This window comes from Leucoraja erinacea, chromosome 27 (assembly GCF_028641065.1).
Source record: "Leucoraja erinacea ecotype New England chromosome 27, Leri_hhj_1, whole genome shotgun sequence".
Taxonomy (NCBI): Eukaryota; Metazoa; Chordata; class Chondrichthyes; order Rajiformes; family Rajidae; genus Leucoraja; species Leucoraja erinaceus.
The window spans coordinates 13,737,549-13,764,882 of NC_073403.1; the positions used below are offsets into that span (position 1 = coordinate 13,737,549).

The 27,334-nt window shown below is 46.1% G+C and overlaps 1 protein-coding gene across 1 annotated transcript in view; it reads left to right on the plus strand.

Annotated features, from left to right (window-relative positions):
* The first annotated feature begins 1,815 nt into the window (after nucleotides 1-1,815).
* Nucleotides 1,816-27,334, plus strand: part of LOC129710237 (1-phosphatidylinositol 4,5-bisphosphate phosphodiesterase delta-3-like) — a 43,310-nt gene continuing 17,791 nt past the window's right edge. The window contains exons 1-8 of the mRNA XM_055657098.1: nucleotides 1,816-2,395; nucleotides 11,986-12,135; nucleotides 14,003-14,231; nucleotides 17,540-17,669; nucleotides 22,870-23,095; nucleotides 23,971-24,172; nucleotides 24,393-24,537; nucleotides 26,053-26,205. Of these exons, the coding sequence (XP_055513073.1) occupies nucleotides 2,308-2,395; nucleotides 11,986-12,135; nucleotides 14,003-14,231; nucleotides 17,540-17,669; nucleotides 22,870-23,095; nucleotides 23,971-24,172; nucleotides 24,393-24,537; nucleotides 26,053-26,205 (1,323 nt within the window). The 5' untranslated portion in view covers nucleotides 1,816-2,307. The remainder of the gene's footprint in view (nucleotides 2,396-11,985; nucleotides 12,136-14,002; nucleotides 14,232-17,539; nucleotides 17,670-22,869; nucleotides 23,096-23,970; nucleotides 24,173-24,392; nucleotides 24,538-26,052; nucleotides 26,206-27,334) is intronic.

The following is a 27,334-nucleotide window of genomic DNA, read 5'->3' on the forward strand; positions in this document are numbered from 1 at the left end:
ATTTAGAACATTAGAAATAGCAGGAGCAGGCCATGCTGCCCATTCGTTCCATTCCATTATTTACCATTCCATTAAACAATGGCTAATCTTCTGATTTCCTGTACATAACCGCTTATTTCTTGAGCAAAAAAAACATAAGAAATAGCAGGAGCAGGCCATTCAGCCCATTCTTTCCATTCAATTGTTTGTCATTCCATTAAACCTTCTACCTCAGTGCTACTTGCCTGTGCTAAAACCCTATCTCTTGATTCCCTTAATACTGTATCTTGAAAACAAATGATCTCAAGAAAGTCAAGAGCCAAGAGTGGTTTATTGCCGTATGTCCCGAAATGGAACAATGAATTTCTTACTTGCAGCAGCACAATGGATATGTGAACATAGTACTCTGTAAATACCATAATAAAGAACAAGTCTATATAGTTTGGAGTCTGTTTGGAGGTTGAAGTGTTTAATAGCCTGAATATGCTACTAGCCGGTATGTCAGAGAGGATTCTCTTGAACTTCTACAGGTGTACAGCAGAGAGCATATTGACTGGTTGCATCATGGCCTGGTTCGGCAACTTGAACGTCCAGGAGCGAAAAAGACTGCAAAAAGTTGTGAACACTGCCCAGTCCATCACTGGCCCTGACCACCCCACCGTCGAAGAGATTTATCGCAGTCGCTGCCTCAAAAAGGCAGCCGGCATCATCAGAGACCCACACCACCCTGGCCACACACTCATTTCACCATTGCCATTGGGAAGAAGGTACAGGAGCTTGAAAACTGTAATGTCCAGGTTCAGGAACAGCTTCTTCCCAACAGCCATCAGGCTATTAAACACGACAAGCTCAAATAAGCTCTGAACTTCAATAGGATCATTATTATTATTATTATTATTATTATTATTATTGCACTACTATTGTTTGCTTTTTGTGTGTACATATGTGTGTGTGTGTGTATGAGTGTGTGTACATAGATTTGTGTGCGTACTTGTGAGTATGTGTACATAGACACACTGAACTTTTTTTTCTCTTGTTTATTATATTGTTTCACGAGTACTATGTTTATATATTCTGTTGTGCTGCAGCAAGTAAGAATTTCATTGTTCTGACTGGGACATATGACAATAAAACATTCTTGACCCTTGAATCATAGAAAGGAACAGCATAGAAATTATCCTTTTCTGCTTACCTCGTCTATGCCAACCGCGATGCCTAGTAATCGCATCTGCCTGCAATGCACCTGTATCTCTCTAACCCTTTCCTGACCAAATGCCTTTTAAATATTGTAATAGTCCCTGTCCCAGTCATTTTCTCCGGTAGCTCCATCCAGATAACCACATTGCTGCAAAAAACATACCCCTCAGATCCTTTCTATGTTCCCCCTTTTATCTTTACACCCTCTGGCTCTGGACTCCGCTGCCCGAGGTAAATATTCTATTTATCTTATCGGTGCCCCTCACAATTTTATAAGCCATGGGGAATCTACAGCTCTCCGGGGTAGAGATTCCCAAAGGTTCATCGCCCTGGAAGTGGGAGAGGACTAGGAGGCTCACCGCCTAGGGCGATGAAGGTGATCTTATAGGGGTGTACACAATCATGAAATGGAATAGATCGGGTAGATGCACAGAGTTTCTTGCCCAGAGTAGGTGAATCCACGACCAGAGGACATAGGTTTAAGATAAAGGGGAAAAGATTTAATATGAATCTGAGGGGTAGCTTTTTCACACAGTGGGTTTATGGACCAAGCTGCCAGAGGAGGTAGTTGAGGTAGGGACTATTACAAAGTTTAAGAAACAGTAAGACAGGAACATGGATAGGACAGGTTTGGAGGGATATGGACCAAACGCGGGCAGGTGGGAGTAGTGTAGCTGGGACATTGTTGGCCGGTGTGGGCAAGTTCCACGCTGTATCACTCGGTGACTGTCTGAAGAAAGCCACAGGGCGGTGTGAGTGGGAGTTTTGAGGCGTAGCCTGGAATAGAGCGGGGTGGGGAGAGCGAGAAAACGATTGATTTTTTTTTAATGAAAACGCTTTCTTCTCATTCTCAGTCAATCTCTCCTCATTTGCGCGCAGCCCTCTCCTTATATAGAGGCTGCTAGCCGAGTGAGCCGAGGCTGCCGCTTTATAAGTGGAGGGTGGGAGAAGGAAGCGTTTCATTCGGCGCTGCTCCGGGAGGGCAGAGAGTGCTGGAGCGGAGACCACAGGCGGCGAGGGCGAGGGCGAGGGCTGACACAGACACAGACACGGACACGGACACGGACACGGACACGGACACGGACACGGGGGCGGTGTCGGGGCAAAGTCCGGGCCCAGGGAAGGAGCACCATGATCGGCAGCAGGTCCGGAAGCTTGAAGCCTTCGCCACAGGACGGAGACGGCAAGAAACTCGCTCTGAAAGCCTTTCAGAAAGTTGGTGAGGATGGCGAGCATTCAGCACTGAGCCTCCGCGTGTGGGCGAGACCCCCCAGTCCCAGTGAGGGGTCTCCCCCTTGAGGAAAGGGGGATTTGCAGTCACGGGTCGGGGTGGAGAGCCGGCAGCTTCAGGGGGTGTGGAGGCTGGAGGAGCGGTGGCAGCGGGCGATGCCAGTTCGCTTGTCCCGGGCATCGTGCCTGCCCTCGGGTCACCGCCTTGACTTATCCCGGGCCGGGCACCCTCTACCGTCTACCCCCTGCCTACTTCACCCCACATTCAAAGAACGGCCCATTGTGCATGAATATGGATACAAGGAAGGAACTAACTGCAGATGCTGGTTTGCAACAACAAAAAAAACACACAGTGCTGGAGTAACTCAGCGGGTCAGGCAGCATCTGTGGAGAACATGGATGGGTAATGTTTGTTTCGGGTCGGGACCCTTCTTAGAGTCTGAATAGAAACATAGAAATTAGGAGCAGGAGTAGGCCATTCGGCCCTTCGAGCCTGCACCGCCATTCAATATGATCATGGCTGATCATCCAACTCAGTATCCCATACCTGCCTTCTCTCCATATCCCCTGATCCCCTTAGCCACAAGGGCCACATCTAAATCCCTCTTAAATATAGCTCTCCAGAATCTCTCCAGGGATGCTGCCTGACCCGCTGAGTTACTCCAGCACTCTGTGTCTTCCCATGTTTTTGAGTTTGGTTTTGATTGTGTTTATGGTATCATCTGATTTGATCGGAAAGCGTCTAATGCAAAAAGCTTCTCGCTGTAACAAGCACAAACGGTGCTGGAGAAACTCAGCAGGTGCAGCAGCATCTATGGAGCGAAGGAAATAGATTTCCTTCGCTCCATAGATGCTACTGCACTCGCTAAGTTTCTCCAGCACTTTTGTCTACCTTCGATCTTCCAGCATCTGCAGTTCCTTCTTAAAAAACAGTAAACCTAAAAGCCGACCCGAAAACAACGGCGCAGGAACAAGGTGACGGTTATTCAGCTCCGCCGCCGCGGGTGTTGTGAGTTGTGAGTTGTGTTGTGAGTCTGTCACCACTCGGCTCGGGTTCAGCGCAGGCACAGTATCCCGTCTTCACAACCCTGTCTGGAGGGCGAGGGTTGCGGAGAGAAGGAAAAAAAAAACACACAATCTTTAAAAATGCTTTAAGAAGGAACTGCAGATGCTGGAAAACCGAAGGTAGACAAAAATGCTGGAGAAACTCAGCGGGTGCAGCAGCATCTATGGAGCGAAGGAGATGGGCCCAGATGCTGCTGCTGCACCCGCTGAGTTTCTCCAGCATTTTTGTGTACCATCTCTAAAAAGGCTATCGCCGAGAGGACATTAACATTAGAGATTTGAGACGGAAATCCCAGCAGGTAGTGAGGGAGACAGCCAGCGGAGAGAGAGATAGAGAGAACAAGGATGGAGCTGGCCGGAGAGGGCTGGGTGGGTTCTTCGTGAACAGCGGGAAGCGACTCAGATGCGATTTGTAAAAGTCATAGAGAGATGCAGCATGGAAAGCAGGCATTATGTTCACTGTGTAACAGCCGGCCTTCCACTAATCCCCCCCTAACCCATTTTATTCTCGAGCAACAATAACAAAAACAGGGGTCAGGCAGCATCTGTGGAAGAAATGAACAGATAACGTTTTGGGTCGGGATCCTTTAGACTGATCTGAAGAAGGGTTCTTCTAGCCTTCTTGCTCAAGATCACAGTGTCTCGTGTCCCTATTTATTCTTCCCACATTCCTCTCAACTAGAGTTGCCAACTGTCCCGTATTAGCCGGGACATTCTGTTTCTTGGACTAAATCGGTTTTGTCCTATACGGGACCGCCCATGTCCCGTATTTGACTGCTACTACTCGGGTGGAGGGGGCTGTCGGGTCGGAGCGCCGCGTCCGGCCCCGACTCACCCGTCCCGACGTAGTGCAGCCCATGGAGTGCAGCAGCAGCTCCTCGCCCGTGGCCCCGTCGGTTGGCAGCCCGGACAGCTGTCTGATCTTTGGACCTTCGCTTACCGCCGACACCACCACCCCTCCTTCTCATAGCCAACCCTCGGTTCCTGAGTTGGATGGGGTGCCGGGCTTTGCGTGCGACATCACCCGGGCCAAAACTCCTCGGCTGGCCCGCCGGCTGGGCTTTGTGTGCAGTCCAGACCCGGGCCAACTCATCATTCACCCAGCCACGGCCGAGTCGGTCAACGAATTGCCGTCGGGAATTTGTCCCTTATTTTGACCTTTTGTCCCTTATTTGGGAGTGAGAAAGTTGGCAACCCTATTCTCAACTCCCCCTAGATTCTAGCAATCATACACCAGGGGCAATCATGCACCATAGGCAGTCTAATACCTACCGGCCCGCCCATCTTCAGAAGCTGGGAGAGCAAACAGAAGCACTCCGAGTAAACTCAGACGGAGAACATGCAAATTCCTGATAGATAGCACCAAAGGCAGGGTTGAACCAGGCTCCCCGAAGCAGTGAGGTAGTGGCACTACCTGCTGCACCTCTGCACTGCCCTAACCCATCTAGATGGAGAGATTAATATTTCAGATTAGAAGGACAAAGGTGTGGAAAGGAAGGATTAGCAGCATTGCAGAGAGAGGCCAGCGAGGGCGAGGAAACTGTGGAAAGATGGTATAAATACAAGAGGTGGAGTAAGTGAACACAGGGGAGTGATGCTGATGACAAAGAGACAAAGTGGGCAGAGATAGTAACAAGGAAGAGAAATAAGCTTACAACTCACAACACTTATAAGGAACAACAGAAAACAGGGAAGGTTGTTGACGGACACGCCAATGGTAATGGCAGTAAATGGCAGATGGAGTTTATTCCGAGCAAGAGTGAGGTGTTTCACTTTGGGAGGTTGAATAGTCATACAGCATGGAAATAGGCCCCACTGTCCAATCTGCCCACGCCGACCAACACGCACCATCTACACACGTCCCACCTGCCTGCGTTTGGTCTATATCCCTCCAAACCTATCCTATCCCCTATATGCGGAAGCATACAGTTAATGGCCAGAGCAGTAGAGTGGGGACTTGGGATCTAAATCTATAGCTCAGTGAAAGTGGCAACGTAAGTAAATAGATTGGTAAAGAAGCCTAGATGTGTGGTCATATTGGTAATGGCGGTGCAGAGTGCAGAGGTAAGGGCCAGAATAGCGTAAGTAAATGTACACCTATTTTCTAGGTCATGTATGTATGCTTCCCTTCACCAGTGCAGAGTATATGTAAAGTGGTCATCTTGAACGGACGGAAGACCAAGGTGCAAGAAAAGCCACTTCCTACAGGAACTGCATTTAGTCCATATGTTTCATGTAATTGTCTTTGTCCCTTCATTTCAGCAGGGATGTGAAGGGTGCAGCAATAGGTTTAATCAGAACTCCTGTGCAGCTGTATAGGCAGCAGTTAGGAGTATGTTTTTTGATTGGAACTTCCCTTCAGCAGCATAGAAACGTCAGAGAAGGGTGAACAGCAAGGTTTACCAGAATGATGCCTGGGTTAGAGGAAGTTTCCCATATGGAGAGGTTGGCCAGACTTGGATAGTTTTCTCTGGAACGTCAGAGGCCGAGGGGAGACCTGATAGAAGTATATAAGATTATGAGAGGCATAGAAAGGGTAAACAGTCAGAACCTTATTCCCAGCATGGAAATGTCAAGAATGAGAGGGCACATCTTTAAGGTGGGAGGGGCAACATTTAAAAGAGATGTGTGGGATGTTTTTTCACCCAGTGAGAGGTGGGTGCCTAGAGCACGTAGGCAAGGGGGTGGTGCAGGCGGCTGCGATAATGGCATTTAGGCAAGTAGCTAAGTAGGGTGTGGGGGGATATGGATCACATGCAGGCAAAGGAGATTAACAGAGTCAAAGAGTCAGACAACACAGAAGCAGTGCCTTTGGCCCAACTTGCCAATGCCAACAAAGATGCCCCATTAACGCTAGTCCCACCTGTCTGCAACCCCACATCTCTGTAAACCTCTTCTATCCATGTCCCTGTCCATATATCTCTTAATTGTTGTTATATCATCTGCCTAACTACCTCCATTGGCAGCTCGTTCCATATACCTACCACCCTCTGTGTGAAAAAGTTGTCCCCCTCATGTTCCAACCTTTCTCCTCTCACCTTAAACTTATGTCCTCTGGTAGATAAACATAAAATGGTGGAGTAACTCAGTGGGACAGGGAGCATCTCTGGATAGAAGGAATGGGTGACGTTTCGGGTTGAGACCCTTCTTCAGTCTCTGAAGTCTGAAGAAGGGTCTGGACCCGAAACGTCCCCTGTTCCATCTCTCTAGAGATGCTGCCTGTCCTGCTCAGTTACTCCGGCATGTTGCGTCGATCTTCAGTGTAAACCAGCATCTGCAGTTCCTTCCTACACATTATGTGCTCTGGTTCTTGATTCTCCTACTCTGGGTAAAACATTGTTCATTCACTCTATCTATCCCCCTCAATAATGGACGTCGGCATCACATTCAGCAGCCGAAAAGGAAAATGAAAAAATACTAAGGAGATGAATTTTATCAGAGTGAATACAAGTAGAAAATAGTAATGGAGAAAATAATGAGATTGAATTTCTGGGGGGGGGGTTCAGCATAGTTGCAGTTGTTTGGCAATGTTTATGAGCGTTTGAAATTAAAAACAAGGAAGCTAAAGTCCAACTTCCTTGTTAGCACTAAATCAGGTGGATTAGCAGTGATTTACGTAGGAGCGGATAGTTGCACAAAGTGTATGAAGGAACTGGTTTATATCGATGATAGACATAAAGTGCTGGAGTCATTCAACTGGTCAGGCAGCATCTCGGGAGAAAAAGGATGGGTGACGTTTCAGGTCAGGACCATTCTTCAGGCCTGCCCATACCCTGCATGACACATTGAATGACTCCAGCATTTTTGTGTCTATCTTCTAGCTGCAAAAATAACTTTGGCTGCTGAACTTGTTCAACCACAGCATGGTCACTGATGCAATGCGTTTAAACCGTTTTGAGGCCGGGGGTTTAGCCAGGGCGTTGAATGGTTGTGCAATTGAAGCAGGCTTCCCTGCCTGATTTGCCTCTCAGGCTAATGCAGTGAATGCCCTCTGGTAGTTATAACAGTACCTGTAGCAGGGCTCACTGATGCTTTAAGGAGATGAGTGCCACTCGAGCCTATAGGAAGTAGAAGTAGAAGTGGTGGGGGAAAGGGCCACAGGCCTGAGGCTGATTGAGTGTACAAGACTTAGAATGCATCTTCATTAGAGTGCTACAAAGTGATGTGTCACATGCCTTGCCCCCCTTCCTTCAGCGATTCTGCCATTAGTGGGAGTTGTGTGTGGCTGTGAGTCTGATCACGGACAAGGTCATAAGTGTTTACACAGTACATTGTGGAATTAGAATTGTGCTTATTGTGCTCTCTGGATCACTGACCCACATTGGCTAAGGGGCAGACACAGACTGAAATGCAGTGCCGAGCATCCTAAATAACTGCATTGTAAATATGCAAGTAGTTGCTAAACACCGTTGTGGGATGTCAAGACTGCTCCCAGGCCTGTCAGTCGCACAGTTTCCAGGGCTGTGCATCTGTGGGCTTCAACCCCTGGAGAAAGCCTTGTTCAATTGCTGCAGTGTGTGAGGCTGTAAATAGGGTTTGGCTGCGAAACCCTCACAATCAACGTGGGGACCATCAGTCTGCAGGTCAGTTGTAACCTGATGTTGCTGCTTCCTGAGAGGAGCCTTGAAGACATCTGTGTTTTATAGGTTTCTTGTTGGTGAAAATGAGAGATCAAAGGGGATGAAGATCATGGATTATGTGGAATGGATTGTGTGTGGGTGAGGCATTTTGTCTCATTCCTGCAGTCTGAAGCCTTCACAACCAATTGCTTCATTGTAGCAAGGCAATTGTCCAGAAAGCATGGAGCTTGGATAAATCATTGCCACCAAGTTACATCTTGCCAGAAGATGGAATCTGAGCAAGTTAAGGTTCAAAGGAATATTGGACAAGAAATGTTGTCATCAATATCTCCAGCGGTTACACCGTGTAGCATTAAAGAGAAACATTGGGATAGGTTTCAAAAATAGATCTTTCAGTCTGAAGAAGGGTTCGTCCTGAAACGTCACCTATTCTTTTTCTCCAGAGATGCTGCCTGACCCACTGAGTTACTCCAGCATTTTGTGTCTATCTTTGGTATAAACAAGTGTCTGAAGTTTCTTCCTATGCAGATGGTTCTCATCATGTAGTTTCCTCTACATTGAAGTAACCAAATGCAATGAGATTATCACTTTGCAGAACTCTTTAGTCTACAATGAGTTCCCACAGCTCCCAGCAGCCTGTCATATTTAATTCTCCATCCCAATCCCTCTCACCGCCTCTGGTTTTTACCCTACTCCAGCAAGATGTAAAGTAAGGTTGAGAACGGCAACAGACACAGTAAGCCCTGGGGATTCAATGGTGAATTGACTACCAGCCAGCGTCCACAGTTCCAGCACCTTGGTTTGTCATTCTCTTTTTGTGTTCTTCTCCTTCTAATTACACTTTCCCCAGAGAGATCATTTGTCAGTATCAAGCCTCCCTCAGCCAGCATCACCCTGTTTATCCAGTTTTTCTTGGACTCCACCCTATGAGTGCTTTTATCCACAATCCATTCCTCTTCTTGGTAACTGAATACCTGTTTTCAAACCTTGCCTATTTTTGAGAAAAGGCCATTTATGTGAACTTCCCTCTGTTTCATTTTCTACATTTGCTGTCCCACCCGCTAAATTCTTAGCATTTTCTATTCTTATCTTTAGCTCTTTGATTTGATTTGCTGATAATCTTGTTCATTCCCTCCCTTTGTTGACAACTACACGTTTGATATTGTCCCAGGCTTTATGCTGCTCCCAGTGTCTCACATAAACTTCCCCAGTTGGCTGCTTCCCCACCCTCCTGTCATCCTTTACCCCCTTTTCCTTTGTGCAGACATATTTACTCTGAACTTTCTTGATTTCCCTTCTTAAAATTGTTTCAAGACCATTTTACTGGTCTTCTAAATCACTCCCCAGTTGAATAAGTTGGTTAGTTCCTGTTCAGATCCTGCACTCTATCCTTTTCTAAAAGAAGCCAGTTTATGATCACGTCACAAACCTACACTCCCCACGATGCTCTGACCATCTGCCCAGCTTCATTCCGTAAAATTACATTCAGGATTGCACATCCTCCGGAGCAAAAATCAAACCGCTGAAGAGGGTCAAGCAGCATCTGTGGAGGCAAAGGAATGGCTGAGATATTGGATCAAGGCCCTGCATCAGGAATTTTCCAGTTTAATGACATCTTTCCTACAACTGCGTGACCAGCGCTGCACACGATACTCCAAGTGTGATCTCACCAACATTGCTCAACAACCAATAGGACTTGCAACATGATGTCCTAACTCATGCACTCGATGCCTTGACTGATGATGAGGAGCATGTCAAACACATTCTTCACCACCCTGTCAATCTGTGTCACCACTTCATAGAAACATAGAAACTCGGTGCAGGAGTAGGCCATTCGGCCCTTCGAGCCTGCACCGCCATTCAATATGATCATGGCTGATCATCCAACAAGTACATACTTCCATGGAACTATGTACTTGTACCCCTCAGAGTCTCCAATCAAATCATTTTCCTGGACCCTGTCATCTTACTGTGTAAGTCCTACTCTGGTTTAACTTACTAAAATGCATCATTTCACACATCAGAGAATGAGGTTTGGGTGTCCTGTGTTCACTTGGTCCTTTAAACTGATCATTAATGCTCGTCATAGAGGCAAAGGGTGATACAGATCCTTCAGCCCAACTTGCCCACACTGGCCGACAACACCCCAGCTACATTAGTCCCACCTGCCAGCATTTGGTCCATATCCCTCCAAACCTGTACTATCCATGTACCTGTCTAACTGCTAGGGTAGTTAAAACTTTGCACCCTTACTGTCTTAGTGATTCTCCCTGAGAATGCGGGACTACAGATTCCACCAGAAGTTTCATTGCTATTTTAAGGCCCAGTGGGCAAATAGGATTAGTGTACATAGGCAAAAACCTTGGCATGGACATGGTGGGCTGAAGGGCCTGTTCTGTGCTGCACAGCTCTATGATATGTGCTGCAGCCTCATTTGATGATCTTGCTGAGGTATCATCCTCTCTCATGGGTGTGTGAGCTTCTTTAATTAGCATTGCCCTTCCCTGTAATCAGGAATGTTCAGCTGCCAGTCAACCTTCCTTTAAACCTTGTGCTAGTAATAATTAACTCTGCATGAGCTCATCTGCCATGTTTAGTGTGCAATATACACTTAGATAATGAAAAGAGTTGATGGGAAGAATGCAGTTGTCTTCAGAAGGCTTTTCATAAGATGCAGTATAGAGCTATACAGCAAAGAAACAGGCCCTTCTGTCCAACTCATCCATGCTGACCAAATTGCTTAAAATAATTCAATTTGCCTATGCCTGGCCCATATACCACCAAACCTTTCCTATCCTTCTAAATGTTGTAATTGTACTTCCCCAGGAAGCTTGTCCCAACCTCTGCTTCAACCTCAATGTGAAAAGGCACCACTCAGTTCCCTTTTAAATCTTTCTCCTCTCACCTTAAACCTAAGCCCTCGAGTTTTTCTGACATCCTTACCCGAGAAAAGATTGTATATCTGTATTATGTCTTTCCTCAATCTCCTATGTTCCAGGAAAAATGAACCAGCCAATCCAAGCTTTCATTATGTCTCAAAACTCCCGAACGGTAACATGTTTGTAAATCTTTATTGTACCCTTTCCAGTTTAATGACATCCTTCCTATAGCAGCTAACCAACACCGTACACAAGCCTTACCAATGCATGTCTTGACACGTATACCGAGATGCAGTGAAAAATGTTGTCGTGTATGCTATCCATGTGGATCATTCTGTACATGAGGGTTAAAAGAGATAATGAATAGAGTGCAGCATATCATGATACAGCTTCAGGGAAAGTGCAGATAAAAAATGCATGGACCATAACAAGGTAGATTGGAAGCTCAGGAATATGTCTTTGGCGTAGGAGAGGTCAGTACCAGAGGTTGCATTAGTTTAGTTTAGTTTAGAGATACAGCACGGAATCAGGCCCTTTCGGGTCCGTGCCGACCAGCGATCCCGCACATTAACACTATCCTATACCCACCAGGGACAATGTTTATATTTACCAAACCAATTAATTTACAAACCTGCACGTCTTTGGAGTGTGGGGGGAAACCGAAGATCTCGGAGAAAACCCACGCACGTCACGGGGAGAACGTACAAACTCCGTACAGACAGCACCCGTAGTCAGGATCAAATCTGGGTCTCCGGCGCTGCATTCGCTGTAAGGCAGCAACTCTACCGCTGCGCCACTGCGACCTTCAAGAGGGAATTGGATACAAATATGGTGTGGAGAAATATACACGGTGGCAGAGAAGGGGGTGGGTTGCAATTAATGAATTCCTCTGGGAGAGAGCCAGCATGCACACACTGGGCTGAATGGTCTCCTTTAGCTGTAACCTTTCTCTGAACTCACTGGCAATATGGCGCCTGGGGGTAAACCGGAGAAGTAAGTCTACCTTCCATCTTATTGTGATTGTTGAGGGAACTATGTCCTACTGCCTTTCCCAGGGTTACATGAAGATGATGATGTGAAGTACATGCTGAGAGGCGGCAAGTTGCGAAAAGTAAAGTCCAGTAAGTGGAAGAAGGATCGCCAGATGAAGCTGCAGGAGGACGGGCTCTCAATCTGGTACGAGTCCAGGAATAAGCCACCTACGTGTGAGTATCGTCTTCAAGCACCGTAGTATCGGCACTGTGAAAACATTGGGAGCACTGTACCATTCACATTGTGGGAGCACTGTTGTTAGAGCAGTGGGAACACAGTGTAGTGCAGTGGGAACACAGTGGTGTTAGTGCAGTGGATGGGAACACTGTTAAACCAGTGGGAACACTTAATCCAGTGGGAACACAGTGGTTAGTGTAGTGGGAACACGGTGTTAGTGCGGTGGGAACACTGATGCTAGTGTAGTGGGAACATTGTGGTGTCAGTGCAGTGGGGTGTCGTGCTGTGGGAACATTGGCGTTAACGCAGTGGGAGACTGCAGGGACACCATGTAGGCTTTGCTAGGGAATTGACGACCGATAAATGAAGGCAATTGAAGGCTAATTTGAGGAAGGACAATCTTGCTATTGAGAGGGAGTGCAGCGTAGGTTTACAAGGTTAATTCCCGGGATGGCGGAACTGTCCTATGCTGAGAGAATGGAGCAGCTGGGCTTGTACACTCTGGATTTTAGAAGGATGAGAGGGCATCCCATTGAAACATATAAGGTGGTTAAGGTTTTGGACACGCTAGAGGCACGAAACATGTTCCCGATGTTGGGGGAGTCCAGAACCAGGGGCCACACTTTAAGAATAAGGAGTAAGCCATTTAGAACGGAGACGAGAAAACGCTTTTTCTCACAGAGAGTGGGGAGTCTGTGGAATTCTCTGCCTCAGAGAGCGGTGGAGGCAGGTTCTCTGGATGCTTCCAAGAGAGAGCTAGATAGGGCTCTTAAAAATAGCGGAGTCAGGGGATATGGGGAGAAGGCAGGAACGGGGTACTGATTGGGGATGATCAGCCATGATCACATTGAATGGCGGTGCTGGCTCAAAGGGCCAAATGGCCGACTCCTGCACCTATTGTCTATTGTCTATTATCACCTGACCTCAATTCCTGACATTTCATGGGCCATCCGGTGAAGTCCTCTGGTGAAGGTGTTGCCACAGTGTTGCTGGGCAAGGAGTTCCCCGATTTAGACCCACTGAAGGACTAGTCATACCTTTCCAAGTCTGGTGTGCGACTAGGAGGTTCTCAGGAGGAGGTCCCCACTTCCAGTAACTATTTAATACATTTAATTCTATGGTAACTGGCTAGGAATTGTTTTATGGAATTATTTTTGACACAGTGTGTCATATAAAGTTTATGAACTAAAAAAAACCCTCAGGCACTACAATGCTTTTAAACAGGCTTCGAACTGTTGAATAATACTCTGTCCCAAGCCAGAGGAGCAGGTGCTCATGTAAGAGAGGTCACTGAATGCTCTGGGCAAAGATATAGGTTTGAAGGGGTATCTTGTAGGATGTGGAAAATGAGAGGTGGGGAGGATTAGGCAGAGAATTTCTGCCCCCCATTACAACACTGACGTACACCGTTCAACACTGTCTGCTCAGAAGACAGCCTGTGAAGCACAGCCTGAGGTCGCCGCATGTTCCATAGTCCAGTCCATTCTTTTTCATTTGGGTCCTCGCTGCATCCTAAGCACCAGTGCCCGGAGGTGTCCAAATGTCCATGCGTTGCTGTTGTTCATGCTATGATACAAATGTGGTGTAGATAGCAAGGATTTGTCAGGCTGAATGTCCAAGGCTTCAGTGTAATTTGAAGGGTGCCCTCCTGACCCATGTCACTTGCAGCCGCTGCTTAACTCAACGCTGGCTCAACCTCACACACCAGCTCTCCACTCTCCAACCCGCCGTCAGCTCCCATCCGGAGCCTCCCTGGTTTTCACAGCAGACTCTTCCCCCCCCCCCCCAGCCCACAGAGTTGCCCCATGACCCAGCTGGTTTGCAAACGTTGTCCGGCTGCTAATTCTCCGCCTGGTGTTTCAGTCTCGGTGATGGACATCCAGGACATCCAGGAGGGTCACCAGTCGGACGTGATGACCAAACACGGCGGCAGCTTCTTGCAGAAACGTTGTTTCACCATCGTGTTCGTGGGCAGCCGGAGCAGCTTGGACCTGGTGGCGGCCTCAGAGGAGGAAGGGAGGTGCTGGGTGCGGGGGCTGAAGAAGCTCACCGGAAGAGTAGCAACCATGAGCCAGCAGGACAAAATCGAACAATATCCTTTGACCACAAGGGGAGCAGACCTGACTGGGCATTAGACTGGGTAGCAGCAATGTGAATATGCACTAGGGTCTGGTGACACTAATCTCTCTGTTACTGACATGCTGCTCAACTCTGACAGTCAAGCTATAGTCTGGTTTGGTAGCCAATATAGACTAATACAACAACCCAGTACAGAGGTATAGTGAAAAGCTTCTGTTGCGTACAAACCAGTTGGCAGAAAGTCTATACATGATTCCATTCAAGCCGTCCAATGTGTACAGATACAGGATAAAGTGAATAACGTTTAATGCAAGATAAAGTCCAGTAAAGTCTGATTAAAGATAGCCCAAGGGTTTCCAATAACGTAGATGGTGAAGTTGCCATCATGAAAAAAATAAAAATAACCGGGGGTCACAGTCTATGAAAAACTGTAAAACTGAGATGAGAAAAAACTTTTTCACCCAAAGAGTTGTGAATTTGTGGCATTCTCTGCCACAGAAGGCAGTGGAGGCTAATTCACGGGCTGAATTTAAAAGAGAGCTCTAGGGGCTAGCTGAATCAAGGGATACGGGGAGAAGGCAGGCACGGGTTACTGATTGTGGATGATCAGCCACAATCACAATGCTGGCTCGAAGGGCCCAATGGCCACCCTTTTATCTATGCTTCTATGTTTCTGTCTCAGTGCAGGCCGCCCACAAATATATTTTACCCCTTGACGTCTCCCAGAAGCAGCAGAGAGTAAAGCTACAGGGGGAAAATAACTGCTGTGCAGAAAGAGTTGGGGTAATAACACCCATCACACATTATGTATTACATCCTGAACTCAACAGAACCAGGTATTGGAGGGCACAACGCACAGGCAGCAGATGTAACACTGCCTGCTCTCCACCCCCTCCTCCACTGAATATCCGCTCAGTGCAGGGTGATTAACAAGAACACATGGGATAATTATTCTGGGTTGATGCCGGCAGAATGATTTACTGATGCATTGAATTTATCCCCCAGTAATGTTCCTGACTCTGCTTCCTCGCTCCACAAAGACACCTGCAGACTATTCTGTATTTGTATTAGTAAAAATACAGTGAACATGGAGAACATGCAAACTCCATCCGAGGCTCTGGATGAGCTAGGCTCCTTGGGCATGTGGCAGTGGTGTTAATTGTGCTGACCATCTAGTTCCGGCTATTGTGCAAATGTTCGATCTTCAATGCTAGGTTCAGAGCCTAGGCCAGCTGCCACTAGTTAGCACCAGTTATCATTTGGAGCTGCATTATGGAGCTTTGAAGCAGAGGTTCTGACTAAAGAAGGTAACATTAACAGACTGTTGTAATCTGCTGTTCATCCAAAGAGACCATAATGTAAAATTATAGTCATAGAGTGATACATTGTGGAAACAGGCCCTTCGGCCCAACTTGCCCACACCGGCCAACAATGTCCCAAGTCCCACACGAGTCCCATTGCCTCCTTCCAAACCTAGCCTATCCACGTACCTGTCTAACTGTTTCTTAAACGATGGGATAGTCCCAGCCTCAATTACCTCCTCTGGCAGCTTGTTCCATACACCCACCACCCTCTGTGTGAAAAAGTGACCCCATTGGATTCCTATAAAATCTTTTCCCCTTCACCTTGAATCCTTGTCCCCTGGTCATTGATTCCGCGACTCTGGGCAAGAGACTCTGTGCTTCTACCCGATCTATTCCATTATGTGGAGTCAAAGACATGGAAGTGTCTTTTGAAATTGTGCAAAAATTATATCTGGGTCAGTTAGTTATTTGGAAGCTGCCTTGGGAGAAATAATAGTGGGACATCAGAGACTAATTCCAACAGAACCAGGCATTAGAAGGGCATCAAAATAGAACAGAGAAATCCGAGAGTCATTCTCAGGGAACTGAGAAATGACGTAACAAGTTAAACAACAAAGATGGCTTAAAAATTGGTGATTTTAGATCCTGATTAGGTTATTGCCATATTCACCAGGTGCAGTGGAATTCCTTATTTACATGAATTTACATAATGTAAAATAGATTTTAAGATCTCTAAACATTTGGCAAATATTTAATAATAAAACGTTACTTTGGTAAGTCAACATATCAGGATTGTAATGGAACATGATTTATTTCACCAGCAACGTCTATCAAAGGCAAGGACTAAAATATTTGTCAAAAAGGAATGGAATTCATATCAGTAAAGGTCGTCACATCAAGAGAGTTTATTGTCATGTGTCCCTGATAGGACAATGAAATTCTTGCTTGCTGCAGCACAACAGAATATTGTAGGCATAAATACAGATCAGATCAAATCAGTGTGACCATATACCATAGAATATATATATATACACAAACATAAATAAACAGATAAAGTGCAATAGGCTGTTATAGCTCAGAGTTTGTTTGAAGTTGTGTTTAAGTGTCTGATGGCTCTGGGGAAGAAGCTGTTCCTGAACCTGGATGTTGCAGATTCAGGCCTGATGGCAATGGAGAGATGAGTGTGTGGCCAGGATGGTGTGGGTCCTTGATGATGCTGCCAGCCTTTTTGAGGCAGCGACTGCGATAGATCCCCTCGATGGTGGGGAGGTCAGAGCCGGTGATGGCCTGGGCAGTGTTTACAACTTTTTGCATTCTTTTCCGCTCCTGGATGCTGAAGTTACTGAACCAAGCCACGATACAACCAGTCAGCATGCTTTCTACTGTGCACCTGTAGAAGTTCGAGAGTCCTCCTTGACAAACCGATTCTCCGTAATCTTCTCAGGAAGCAGAGGTGCTGATGTGCTTTCTTTATAATTACATCAGTGTGCTGGGACCAGGAGAGATCTTCGGAAATACGCACCCCCAGGAATTTGAAGTTCTTGACCCTTTCCACGGGATTGTGGGTCCCCATCCTACCCCTTCCAAAGTCCACAATCCAATCCTTGGTTTTGCCGATGTTGAGAGCCAGGTTATTGTGCTGGCACCATTTGGTCAATCGGTCGATCTCACTTCTACACTCTGACTCGTCCCATCAGTAATACGGCTCTACAACAGCGGTGTCGTCGGCAAACCTGATGATGGAGTTACAGGAATACTGTACCGGTGAATGCGGTGACCTGGGATGAGAGGCAAGAACTGAAGCTGGGGTTTGGGCCAACAAGATTGTGAAGGGGTTTCTGTATAATGTTTATCTTTAACCCCAAGCCGTTTCATTATGCCAACAGACGTACAGAGATCATTCCTGCGCTTCAAGCCATGCAATAATGTTGCATCTGCGACCATTTTGCGTGTGATATTTCTAAATAGTTTCATGTATAAGCACTGCCTGTTTAGTTATTGCCTTAACTGCTGTTACCTTGATCCATCAACATCTGCAGAAGGCTGATAAAAACAACGACAACAAGATCAGTTTTAAGGAAATGAAAAATATGCTCAAAATGATCAACCTGAAAGTAAATGATGATTACGTCAACTCCCTCTTTCAGGTAAGGCTTTTGAAAGTGAAAGCACGCCATTGCTAATGTTACTGGGGACATTGGAGCCCATGAAGGGGGCGGGGGACCTAGCTGTAAGTTTGGGTACATATTGGACCATTGGGTGACCAACGGTGATGAGATGGAATGGGGGATTTGAATAATAAGCTAGGATTTTAATGGGTCTACCTGATATGTTTAGTTAGCATGGAAGAAAGAAATACTTGTCCACCTACAATGCTTTTGCTGTGTCAGGACCACTCGCAACCTTGGAAATAGTCATGTATTTCTCATTCCTACGTAGTAAGCAAGGCAGTCAGTATGTGCACAGCAAACATCCACACGGACATCCAGAAGATGAAGCCCAGGCATTTGCTTGGAAGCAATATTCATTAAACTCTGGGCTTGTACATGCTAGAGTTTAGAAGGATGAGGTGGAATCTCATTGAAACCTACCTGGCAATGAAAGGCTTAGATAGAGTGTATGTGGAAAGGATGATTCCTGTAGTGGGAGAGTCTAGGACCAGAGGGCACAGCCTCAGAATAAAAGGACGTACCTTTAGATTGGAGATAAATTGTATTGTGTACTGTGTGTTGTGAGATGAGGAGGAATTTATTTAGCCAGAGGGTAGTGAATCTGTGGAATTCATTGCCACCGACGACTGTGGAGGCCATTGGGTATTTTTAAAGCGTTCTTGATTAGGTTCACACAACGAGTGGTGAATCTCTGAAATTCTCTGTCACAGAAGGTAGTTGAGGCCAGTTCATTGGTTATATTTAAGAGAGAATAAGATGTGGCCCTTGTGGCTAAAGGGATCAGGGGGTATGGAGAGAAGGCAGGTACAGGATACTGAGTTGGATGATCAGCCATGATCATATTGAATGGCGGTGCAGGCTCGAAGGGCCGAATGGCCTACTCCTGCACCTATTTTCTATGTTTCTATGTTCTTGATTAGTAAGGGTGTCAAATGTTACTGTGAGAAGGCAAGAGAATTGGGTTGAGATAAAAAAAATAGATCAGCCATGACTGAACAGTGGAACAGACTTGATGGGCCGAATGGTGTAATTCTGCTCCTATGACATGATAAATATTGGTCAGCATGGAACGGGTTACATTTACCTAAGGGAGCAAGCATATATAAGTTTAAGAGATGACACTGTAGTGGACATAGGCATAAAGGTGTGACTTGGACAGCCTTGGACTCAGCACTTGAAGATCTCACTGAGCCCAGGCTGACCCCTTTACCACTGCTTTGCGCTGATACTCATTTAGTTGCTGACTGCAGATGCTGCAATCTTGAGGTAAAACCAACGTGCTGGAGGAATTGAGTAGATCAGGCATAATCTGTTAGGAGAAATGAACAGATGAAATTTCAGACTGATATTCGTCTGAAGAAAGTCCTGACCCAAAAATGTCAGTCAAATTCTCTCCTGCCTTGTTCCTCCAACACATTGTTTTATACTTTACTGTGCTCATTGTTTTTGGCACGTCTGTGAGTGAGCTGACTCCAGTCACTAATAAGCATGGACTTTCTGTCCAGATGTCCTAGTGAGTGTCAACTGCTCTGTAACCTTCAAAAATGCTTTCTGGCAAGATTTTCTAATCACTGCAGATGTCTGCCTGTGTGGAATTTGTATGTTCTTCCTGTTTCCCGCGGGTTGCTTCCTCCCACACCCCAAAGACGTGTGGGTTTGTAGGTTAATTCTAAGAAATGTCCCCTAGTGTGTAGGAAGTGGGTGCAAAAGTGGGATAACATAGAATTAGTGACAACTTGCGATCGATGGTCGTGGTGGGCCATCAGATGGGGTGGGCCGAGCGGCCTGTTTTGGTGCGGTGTCATTCAATTCAATCTTTCCTCATAGCTTGTACCCCGGGAAGCAGTTCTTAAAGTTCAGAGCACACCCGAGCTGGCACTTTCCCATCTTCTGGTAGTGTTGGCAAAGAGGGAGTACTTGCTAAGGTGGTAGGATAAAGGAGGAGGAATTCCCTCTAATGCTCCAGAAATGGGTAAACCCCAGCGTCTAGGCATATCCTTCAAAAGTGGAAGGGGTGAGAGACTGTTCCCAAGGGTGGAGTGGTGGATGAGAGGATAGACCCCGCATCCTGCTCCATCCAAGTTAGAGTTGGTGCCTACCACTTTAACCAGGCACCTGGCTCACTGTGCACCAAGCGCAGGTTCAGCAGGTATATTTTCTGACCTTGCAGCTTGGACCTTGCAGCTTGGACCTTGCAGTAGAGTATCCATGGGTGCATCCCTGGGGAAGGAAGGAAGACGTGTCCACAGCGGGAATTCCAGCAGACCTATCCCGGGATTATGGTAGATTTGGATGCAACACCTTGATGTTTCAAGGGAATAGTGATTACAAGGTAAATAATGTACCTTGCCTGCAAGCTGCCAAGAAACTCTTATCAAGAAATCAAGAAACTCTTATCATACGGCTAGAAGCTCAGTGAAGTTTGCACTTTGATGGAACAGGTGAATTCTTCTCCCACTTGGGTATTATTCCACAGACACATGGCTGAAGTTATCTTGAAGGTAGACACAAAATGCTGGAGTAGCTCAGCGGGACAGGCAGCATCACTGTAGAGAAGGAATGGGTGATGGTTCGGGTCGAGACCCTTCTTCAGAAGTCATTTTGCTCCATTAGTTCCGGGCTAGGACTCCAAATTAGTTTAAGAAAGAACTGCAGATGTTGGTAAAATCGAAGGTAGGCACAAAATGCTGGAGTAACTCAGCGGGTGAGGCAGCATCTCTGGAGAGAAGGAATGGGCGACGTTTCAGGTCTCCAAATTACTCTCCAGTCACCCATTTTTAAATAAATTAAAATTTTAGGTGTAAATCCTCAAACTGAATACTCAATAAATGCATTTCTTTGTTAAATTGCCAGTGTGAGTATCTTTTGGTTTCATTTTACTTCTCGAGTCCATGTACATTTATTATCTTTATGTGATTGCAGATACATTTTCTCAGTGACATTCACATAGTAAAAGGCCTTTCGGCCCACCATGTCCATGCTGCCGACCATCAACCTCCCATTTGTAATAATATATCACTAATCCTATTTTATTCTCCCCCAGATTCTGCCCCTCACCCACACACCAGGGGCAATTTAGCAGCTAATTAACCTCTCAACCTCTACATGGCCCTTGGGTCCCTTTAAATGAGCTAGAAAACCAGGCATTTGTGATATTCTGTTTAATGCTTTTTTAATTTGCATTGTGCATAAAATGACGATGAGATTACTGGTACTGACCGATCCCCTGGGATGGATTTATGAGCAAATGTTATGAGTGTTTAACTAATCTGTTTGTGCTGATTAAAGCCAGTTCCTGTCCCTTTGACCTCTGTCTGGTATAGGAAGGTAGTCACACAAGGCTTATGTTGCTGGTTTTCTGGTCTAATCCGTGCTACTACCGAGAGACACGTCGGGAAGCTGGAGTCCACCCATTTTTGGTTGTTATCTGGCTATAGTGTTTCATTGGGAAGTGGGGGTGAGGATCAGTAAAGTAATTGTGGGACTGGGCCTCCCTTGTAGTAACTGGTCACTGGCATATTTTTCTCCGGTTCACAAGCACTGAGACACGGGCTGTGCATTTACAGCTTCACTTCAACGCAAACACTTTAAAAAAAAAAAAATGAGGAAAACAATTTTCTTGTGCAGTTTTTTGTAAACAGGTTGGTCCAGGGATCAAGTCTATAAATTCAATTCCCACTATAGCAGGAAAATAATTAAATAACAAATGTTGAAAATATTGAAGTGCGTTTTACACGGAGATCTCCCACCTTTAGCCGGCCTGGTCTAAATGTGACAGCAATGTGGTTGATTCTTATCCCATGAAAGCATTTAATTCAAGAGCCACAGAGGGCGGGCAGTAAGCATCGGCTAAGCCAGCAACCCCCGGTGTCCCGAGAAAGAATAGATAAAAGCTTTAAATAACAGCTTTTAATAACATCTTGCTAATGCGGTGACAGCGTGTCGTTGCTTTCTGATGACTTTGGATGTGCTGCATGTTCACTCGCCTACGTGCACCTGTATGCTCCAGTCCCTGCTTTTCTTGTGCTGTTTGTTACATTGCCATCTCAACAAACACGGCAGCCTGGCATCAGTGACGGATGTAGTAGGTGGTAGTAGCCCACTCGCAATCAGGGGGCGGGCTGCTGGTTGGTGAAGCCCTGGCTGATTTCTTTTTTATCTTAGTGAGCGTTAATAATTCACGGAATATCACTGATTATCCAGTCTCCTTCTTTGTACCAATGAAACATTCACAATATATGTGTAGGAAGGAACTGCAGATGCTGGTTTAAACCAACGATAGACACAAAAAGCTGGAGTAACTCAGCGTGTCAGGCAGGATCTCTAGGGAAAAGGAATAGGGGGGGTTGCACATAAGGTCATCGGGTCAAAGGGCATGACGCAGGGGGCAACGCAATCCATGTGGAGGACATGGCAGCATCCTGCATATACTGTTAATACACGGAATGTGTACTTTCGTACCTGTTAAAAACCGCCAAAATGGTCAATTTTTGCGCTGTAAATAATTATGGAAATCGGGGAAATTGCTTCAGAAGCATTTTCTATTTGTACGTAAAAACCCACTTGAGAACCATGGGCGATTTTAAAATTTTACAGCCAGATTTATCACTTCTAAAACTTTTTAGATACCAAAGGAATCAAGAAAAAACACAAATGATGCCTCACTGTTGATGAAATGCAGTGAGCAGATGCGATAATTGCCAATATTTTCAATCTTGATATCTGCACGGCCAATGTTCGCCAAGCACTTTAGCTGTTGTTGTCCCTCAGCTGCCGCTTCTCTCTTCCGTCATTTCGAATTCTGAAGTAAGATAAATATCTCTCACGCTTACCCCGATTTCCATAATTATTTACAGCGCAATAATTGACCATTTCGGTGGTTTTTAACAGGCGCGCTACGCTGGAAACAACAGTAAGTGCTTACCTGCAGTTCATTGCGTGTACTCCAGTTGGCGTTCCGTGGCAACAGTATGGGTCATGATTCGTGACGCGACTGCCGTGCAACCTCCCTATAGGCGATGTTTCAGGTCTAGACTGTTCTTCAAACTGAGAGTCAGGGGAAAGGGAAACAAGAGATGTAGGCGGTGATATAGAGAGATGTGGATGAAAGATATGCAAAAAATTAACGATGATCAAGGAATGTCTCACTGTAAACCTGGGCAAAACCTTCTTTCAGCAATGTGACAAATCGAAAACAAATAAACTGGAAGAGCATGAGATCGAGGAGTTCTGCAAGTTACTGATGCAGCGTCCAGAGTTGGAGCAAATCTTCCATCAGTTCTCAGGCCAGGGACAAACGCTGACCACTGACGAGCTGCAACATTTCTTGAAAGAACAGAAGGAGATAGTTACAGAAGAAAATTGTTTGAACATCATGCAGAAGTACGGACTTTATGATAACGGTATGGCAAATGTTGAAGGCCACTGCTCGACTTGTTTTACACGTTAGCTCATCTTTTCCTGTAGGGCTGAGATGTTGAGTACAGATGGGAGGTTAAACTGCTCATTGACCCTGTCCCTTTAAGTCTTAGGGCTAAAGGAATCAAGGGATATGGAGAAAAAGCAGGAACGGGGTACTGATTTTAGATGACCAGCCATGATCATATTGGATGGTGGTGCTGGCTCGAAGGGCTGAATGGTCTATTCCTGCACCTATGTTTCTATGCTTCTAAGTCCATTTATTTTAATTCCATAACAATTTCCTGTTGATTATGAGGAAGAACTGAGAAAAGTGTTTTTGATAATGGGAGGGTGGAGGCAGGAATGACAGGAGACAGAGAGCTGGCCCTAGGTAGGAGTCTTTTATTCTTGGTTTGAAAAGGATGGAGTGTTTGCTCTAAGTTGCCTTCCATTAGACTTGAGTCAGAGAGGAAGGAGAGGGGAAGGAGTGTCATCAGATGGAAAATTGGCCAGAGGGACGAATTGTTACCATGCACAGTTACAATAATCACTGCACAGTTGTGATATGGATGGAGCATGCAAAACTGGGTGAAGTCCTAGTGCATAGATCCCCCGTGCTTCTAAATCTTAAGCCTACCAGTCTCATCATTGCTGAACCTTGCACATTTGGGCTTCCAAACCAAGGACTGGCAGGAATGGAACAGGTTACTGCAATGTCTGGGCACACTTTCATTATATGCTGATAATGTTTGGGACCTTCCCGTTCTGGCAGAGTGCCCTTGAAAAGATGGATTTGGATTCCTAACACACCCAGCAACAGCTGTACTGGAACGCCATCCTCAATCATAGTAACCTGGAAATTGTTTCCCATCTGCAGGCAAACTGAACCAGGGTTTGACCTTCGATGGCTTCATGATGTACATGCTGTCTCCTGAAGGAAACATTTTTAACCCCGACCATGAGAAGGTCTACCAGGACATGAGCCAGCCACTCAGTCACTACTTCATTTCAACTTCCCATAACACCTACCTGATGGAGGACCAGTTGGGAGGACCAAGCAGTACCGAGGCATACATCAGGTAACCACAGTGTACAAGTGAAACAGACCATTTGTCACAACTGGCCCATGCCAGTGTTCATTGTCACGTGTACTAAGGTACGGTGAAAAGCTTTGTTTCGCAGGGTATTCGAACAGGCCAGAAATGCCATCCAATCAATCATGCGGAAAACCTACATTGCAGCAAAAGGTGGTTCTGTGAATTCAGTGCATGTAACGGACAGGCATCCAATGTTTTCCAGAGCTCTTCTGAGGGGCTGTCGCTGTGTGGAGTTGGACTGCTGGGAGGGGCCGAATGGAGAGCCTATCATCTACCATGGATACACCCTCACCTCCAAAATCCTCTTCAAGGACGTCATTACAACCATCAGGGATTACGCCTTCACGGTAAGACCACACTGAATGTCCCCAGTAACTGACTGTCAGAGACCAGATAGCAGTCCGAGGGTCCAACTGTTCTAACATGGGGCCATCCTTGGTCATCCCTGTAGCTGAGGTCAATCAATGGAGACCATGTCTAGTGTTAGAGCAGAGTGCACTTTCCCTAGAGCAAATGAATCCCTGGCACACTCGACCCCGCTTCTAATCCGGTCTGTTGTTCCGCTACAATGTCTGTCCTCGTAACTCTGAAGAAGGGTCGCAGCCCAAAATGTCATCTGTTCATTCCCTCCACTGATGCTCCCTGGCCCACTGAATTACACCAGCACTTTGTATTTCACTCAAACATTCCAACATCTGCAGTTCATGGTGTTTCGATAATATGAACTGGATATACTGGGATGAATTGATTAGGAACACTATTTGTATTATGTGGGCCTAATCGGTTACAACGTGATTTTGATCAGGAACCAGAGAACCACTGAAAAATATACTTTGGAAATTGATATGGAAAAAATGCTGGGTTTTTTTTTAAAACAAAAAGTCCAGCGAAAAAATAGTGTTTCAATGTTCTCCCCACGGTAATCAAAGACATCATTGTCTCTAAAGAACACAGCTGCTACTTTAGCCTCATTATCGTCAATAAAATTAACAAGTCTTCATTTCTATTGGCACTTGAGCAAGGATACTCTATTAAACAATGTGACATACAGCCTTTGGTATTTTAGCCTGCAGCCTATTAAAAAGACCTTCATTTTTGAAAATCCTTCAGGAAAAATAACGTTGTTATTGCGAGCCTGAATCTCTCTAGTCCTGAAACCCCTATCCACCATTGACACAGTTGTTTTAAGAAAGCAATCTTCTATAACTCAAAGTTTCTTATAAATGCAACTATCGAGTAATAGCAGAACTGCCTGGATGTACAGACACATTCCATGCTGTTGCTGTGTATCAGGCATGGATCTAGTATAATAAATCCAGTCTAGTGGAGGTATCAAAATATTGCCACTTTAGGTTGCAGTGCAAGGCCGAGCCTACTGGAGGAGCTGATTTGGGGAGCAACCCCTTCCTGAAGGAACTGAAGGTCACTGCTACATGTTAACTTGCTGTGTATGATTACCTGCTGATGGTTAACACAGTTATTGTACATTTAGATTAGTTTAGAAACACAGTGTGGAAATAGGCCCTAGGGCCAATTGAGTCCGCACTGACTCTAGTTCTAGACTATACATTAGGGACAATTTACAGAAGCCAATTAACCTGCAAACCTGCACGTCTTTGGGATGTGGGAGGAAACGGGAGCATCTGGAGAAAACCCACGCTGTCACAGGGAGACTGTGCAAACACCATAAAGACAGCACCCATAGTCAGAATCGAACCCGGGTTTCTGACACTTAACCCCCCCGGTAACAACTCTACCGCTGCGCCACCGTGCCTCCCGTTACCTGCTTTAGCTAAACGGTAGTCTGTTCACCAGGACGCTGCTGCAGCTGAGTGAAGCCTATCCCCTTAACCTCTCTGCAGGTCTCTCCGTATCCCGTCATCCTGTCCCTGGAGAATCACTGTGGCAAGGAGCAGCAGGCGGTCATGGCCCGGCATTTGAAGGGAATCCTCGGCAACATGTTGGTCACCACTCCGGTCGATGATAAAGTCCTGGGGGAGCTTCCCTCACCCGAGGTAAGCACATGGCCCGGAATTGTTGTATCTCCCCTGTGTGGTTTGCGTCAGACAGCGGGCGGGTATTGCAGAAAGATTGGCTGTTCTTGGTAAAGCAACCTCTCCCCAACCCAACCACCTCCATCCAGAAACTTGCAACCAAAGCAGGAGCTCATCAGTGGTGGGAGATACACAGTGAATGCAGACTGCCAGAAAGATCACCAAAGCACGTTACTCAGCCCACAGAGTATGTGTAAATATCCAGCTCTGCCACTTCCTGCCCTTATCCTGCTCCCTCTTAAATTCTGCCATGGAATCTTTAGTTTAGTTTAGAGATACAGCACGGACACAGGCCCTTTGGCCCACTAAATCCCTACTGACCACTAAATCCCTACCGAGCATCCGGGGAAAACCCACGAGTGCGGACAGCACCCGCAGTCAGGATCGAACCGGGGTCTCTGGCGCTGTAAGGCAGCAACTCTACTGCTGCGCCACCGTGCCATCCCTCTACCTCAACTCCTCCCTCTGGAGGTGGACTGCAGGCTCTAACCTCACCGTGTGCAGAGAGGTTACTCCCCAGGTCACATCCGGTTCCTTCGTCACTCATCTATTGTCTGTGTCTCACAGTCCATTGCTCGTTTGCCAGTAAGCACAGTTTATCTCTATCTGCTCTGACTACTACATTCCTCATGATTTCCAAAACTACTATCAGATCTCCTCCCTCCTCTCAGTCTCTTCGGTTCCAAGGAGAACTGGTGCAGCAGGCAGTAAAGAAAGCGAATGGTATGTTAGCTTTCATTGCAAAAGGATTTGAGTATAGGAGCAGGGAAGTTCTACTGCAGTTGTACAGGGTCTTGGTGAGACCACACCTGGAGTATTGCGTACGTTTTGGTCTCCAAATCTGAGGAAGGACATTATTGCCATAGAGGGAGTGCAGAGACGGTTCACCAGACTGATTCCTGGGATGTCAGGACTGTCTTATGAAGAAAGACTGGATAGACTTGGTTTATCTTATAGAAACTTACAAAATTCTTAAGGGGTTGGACAGGCTAGATGCAGGAAGATTGTTCCCGATGTTAGGGAAGTCCAGGACAAGGGGTCACAGCTTAAGGATAAGGGGGAAATCCTTTAAAACCGAGATGAGAAGAAC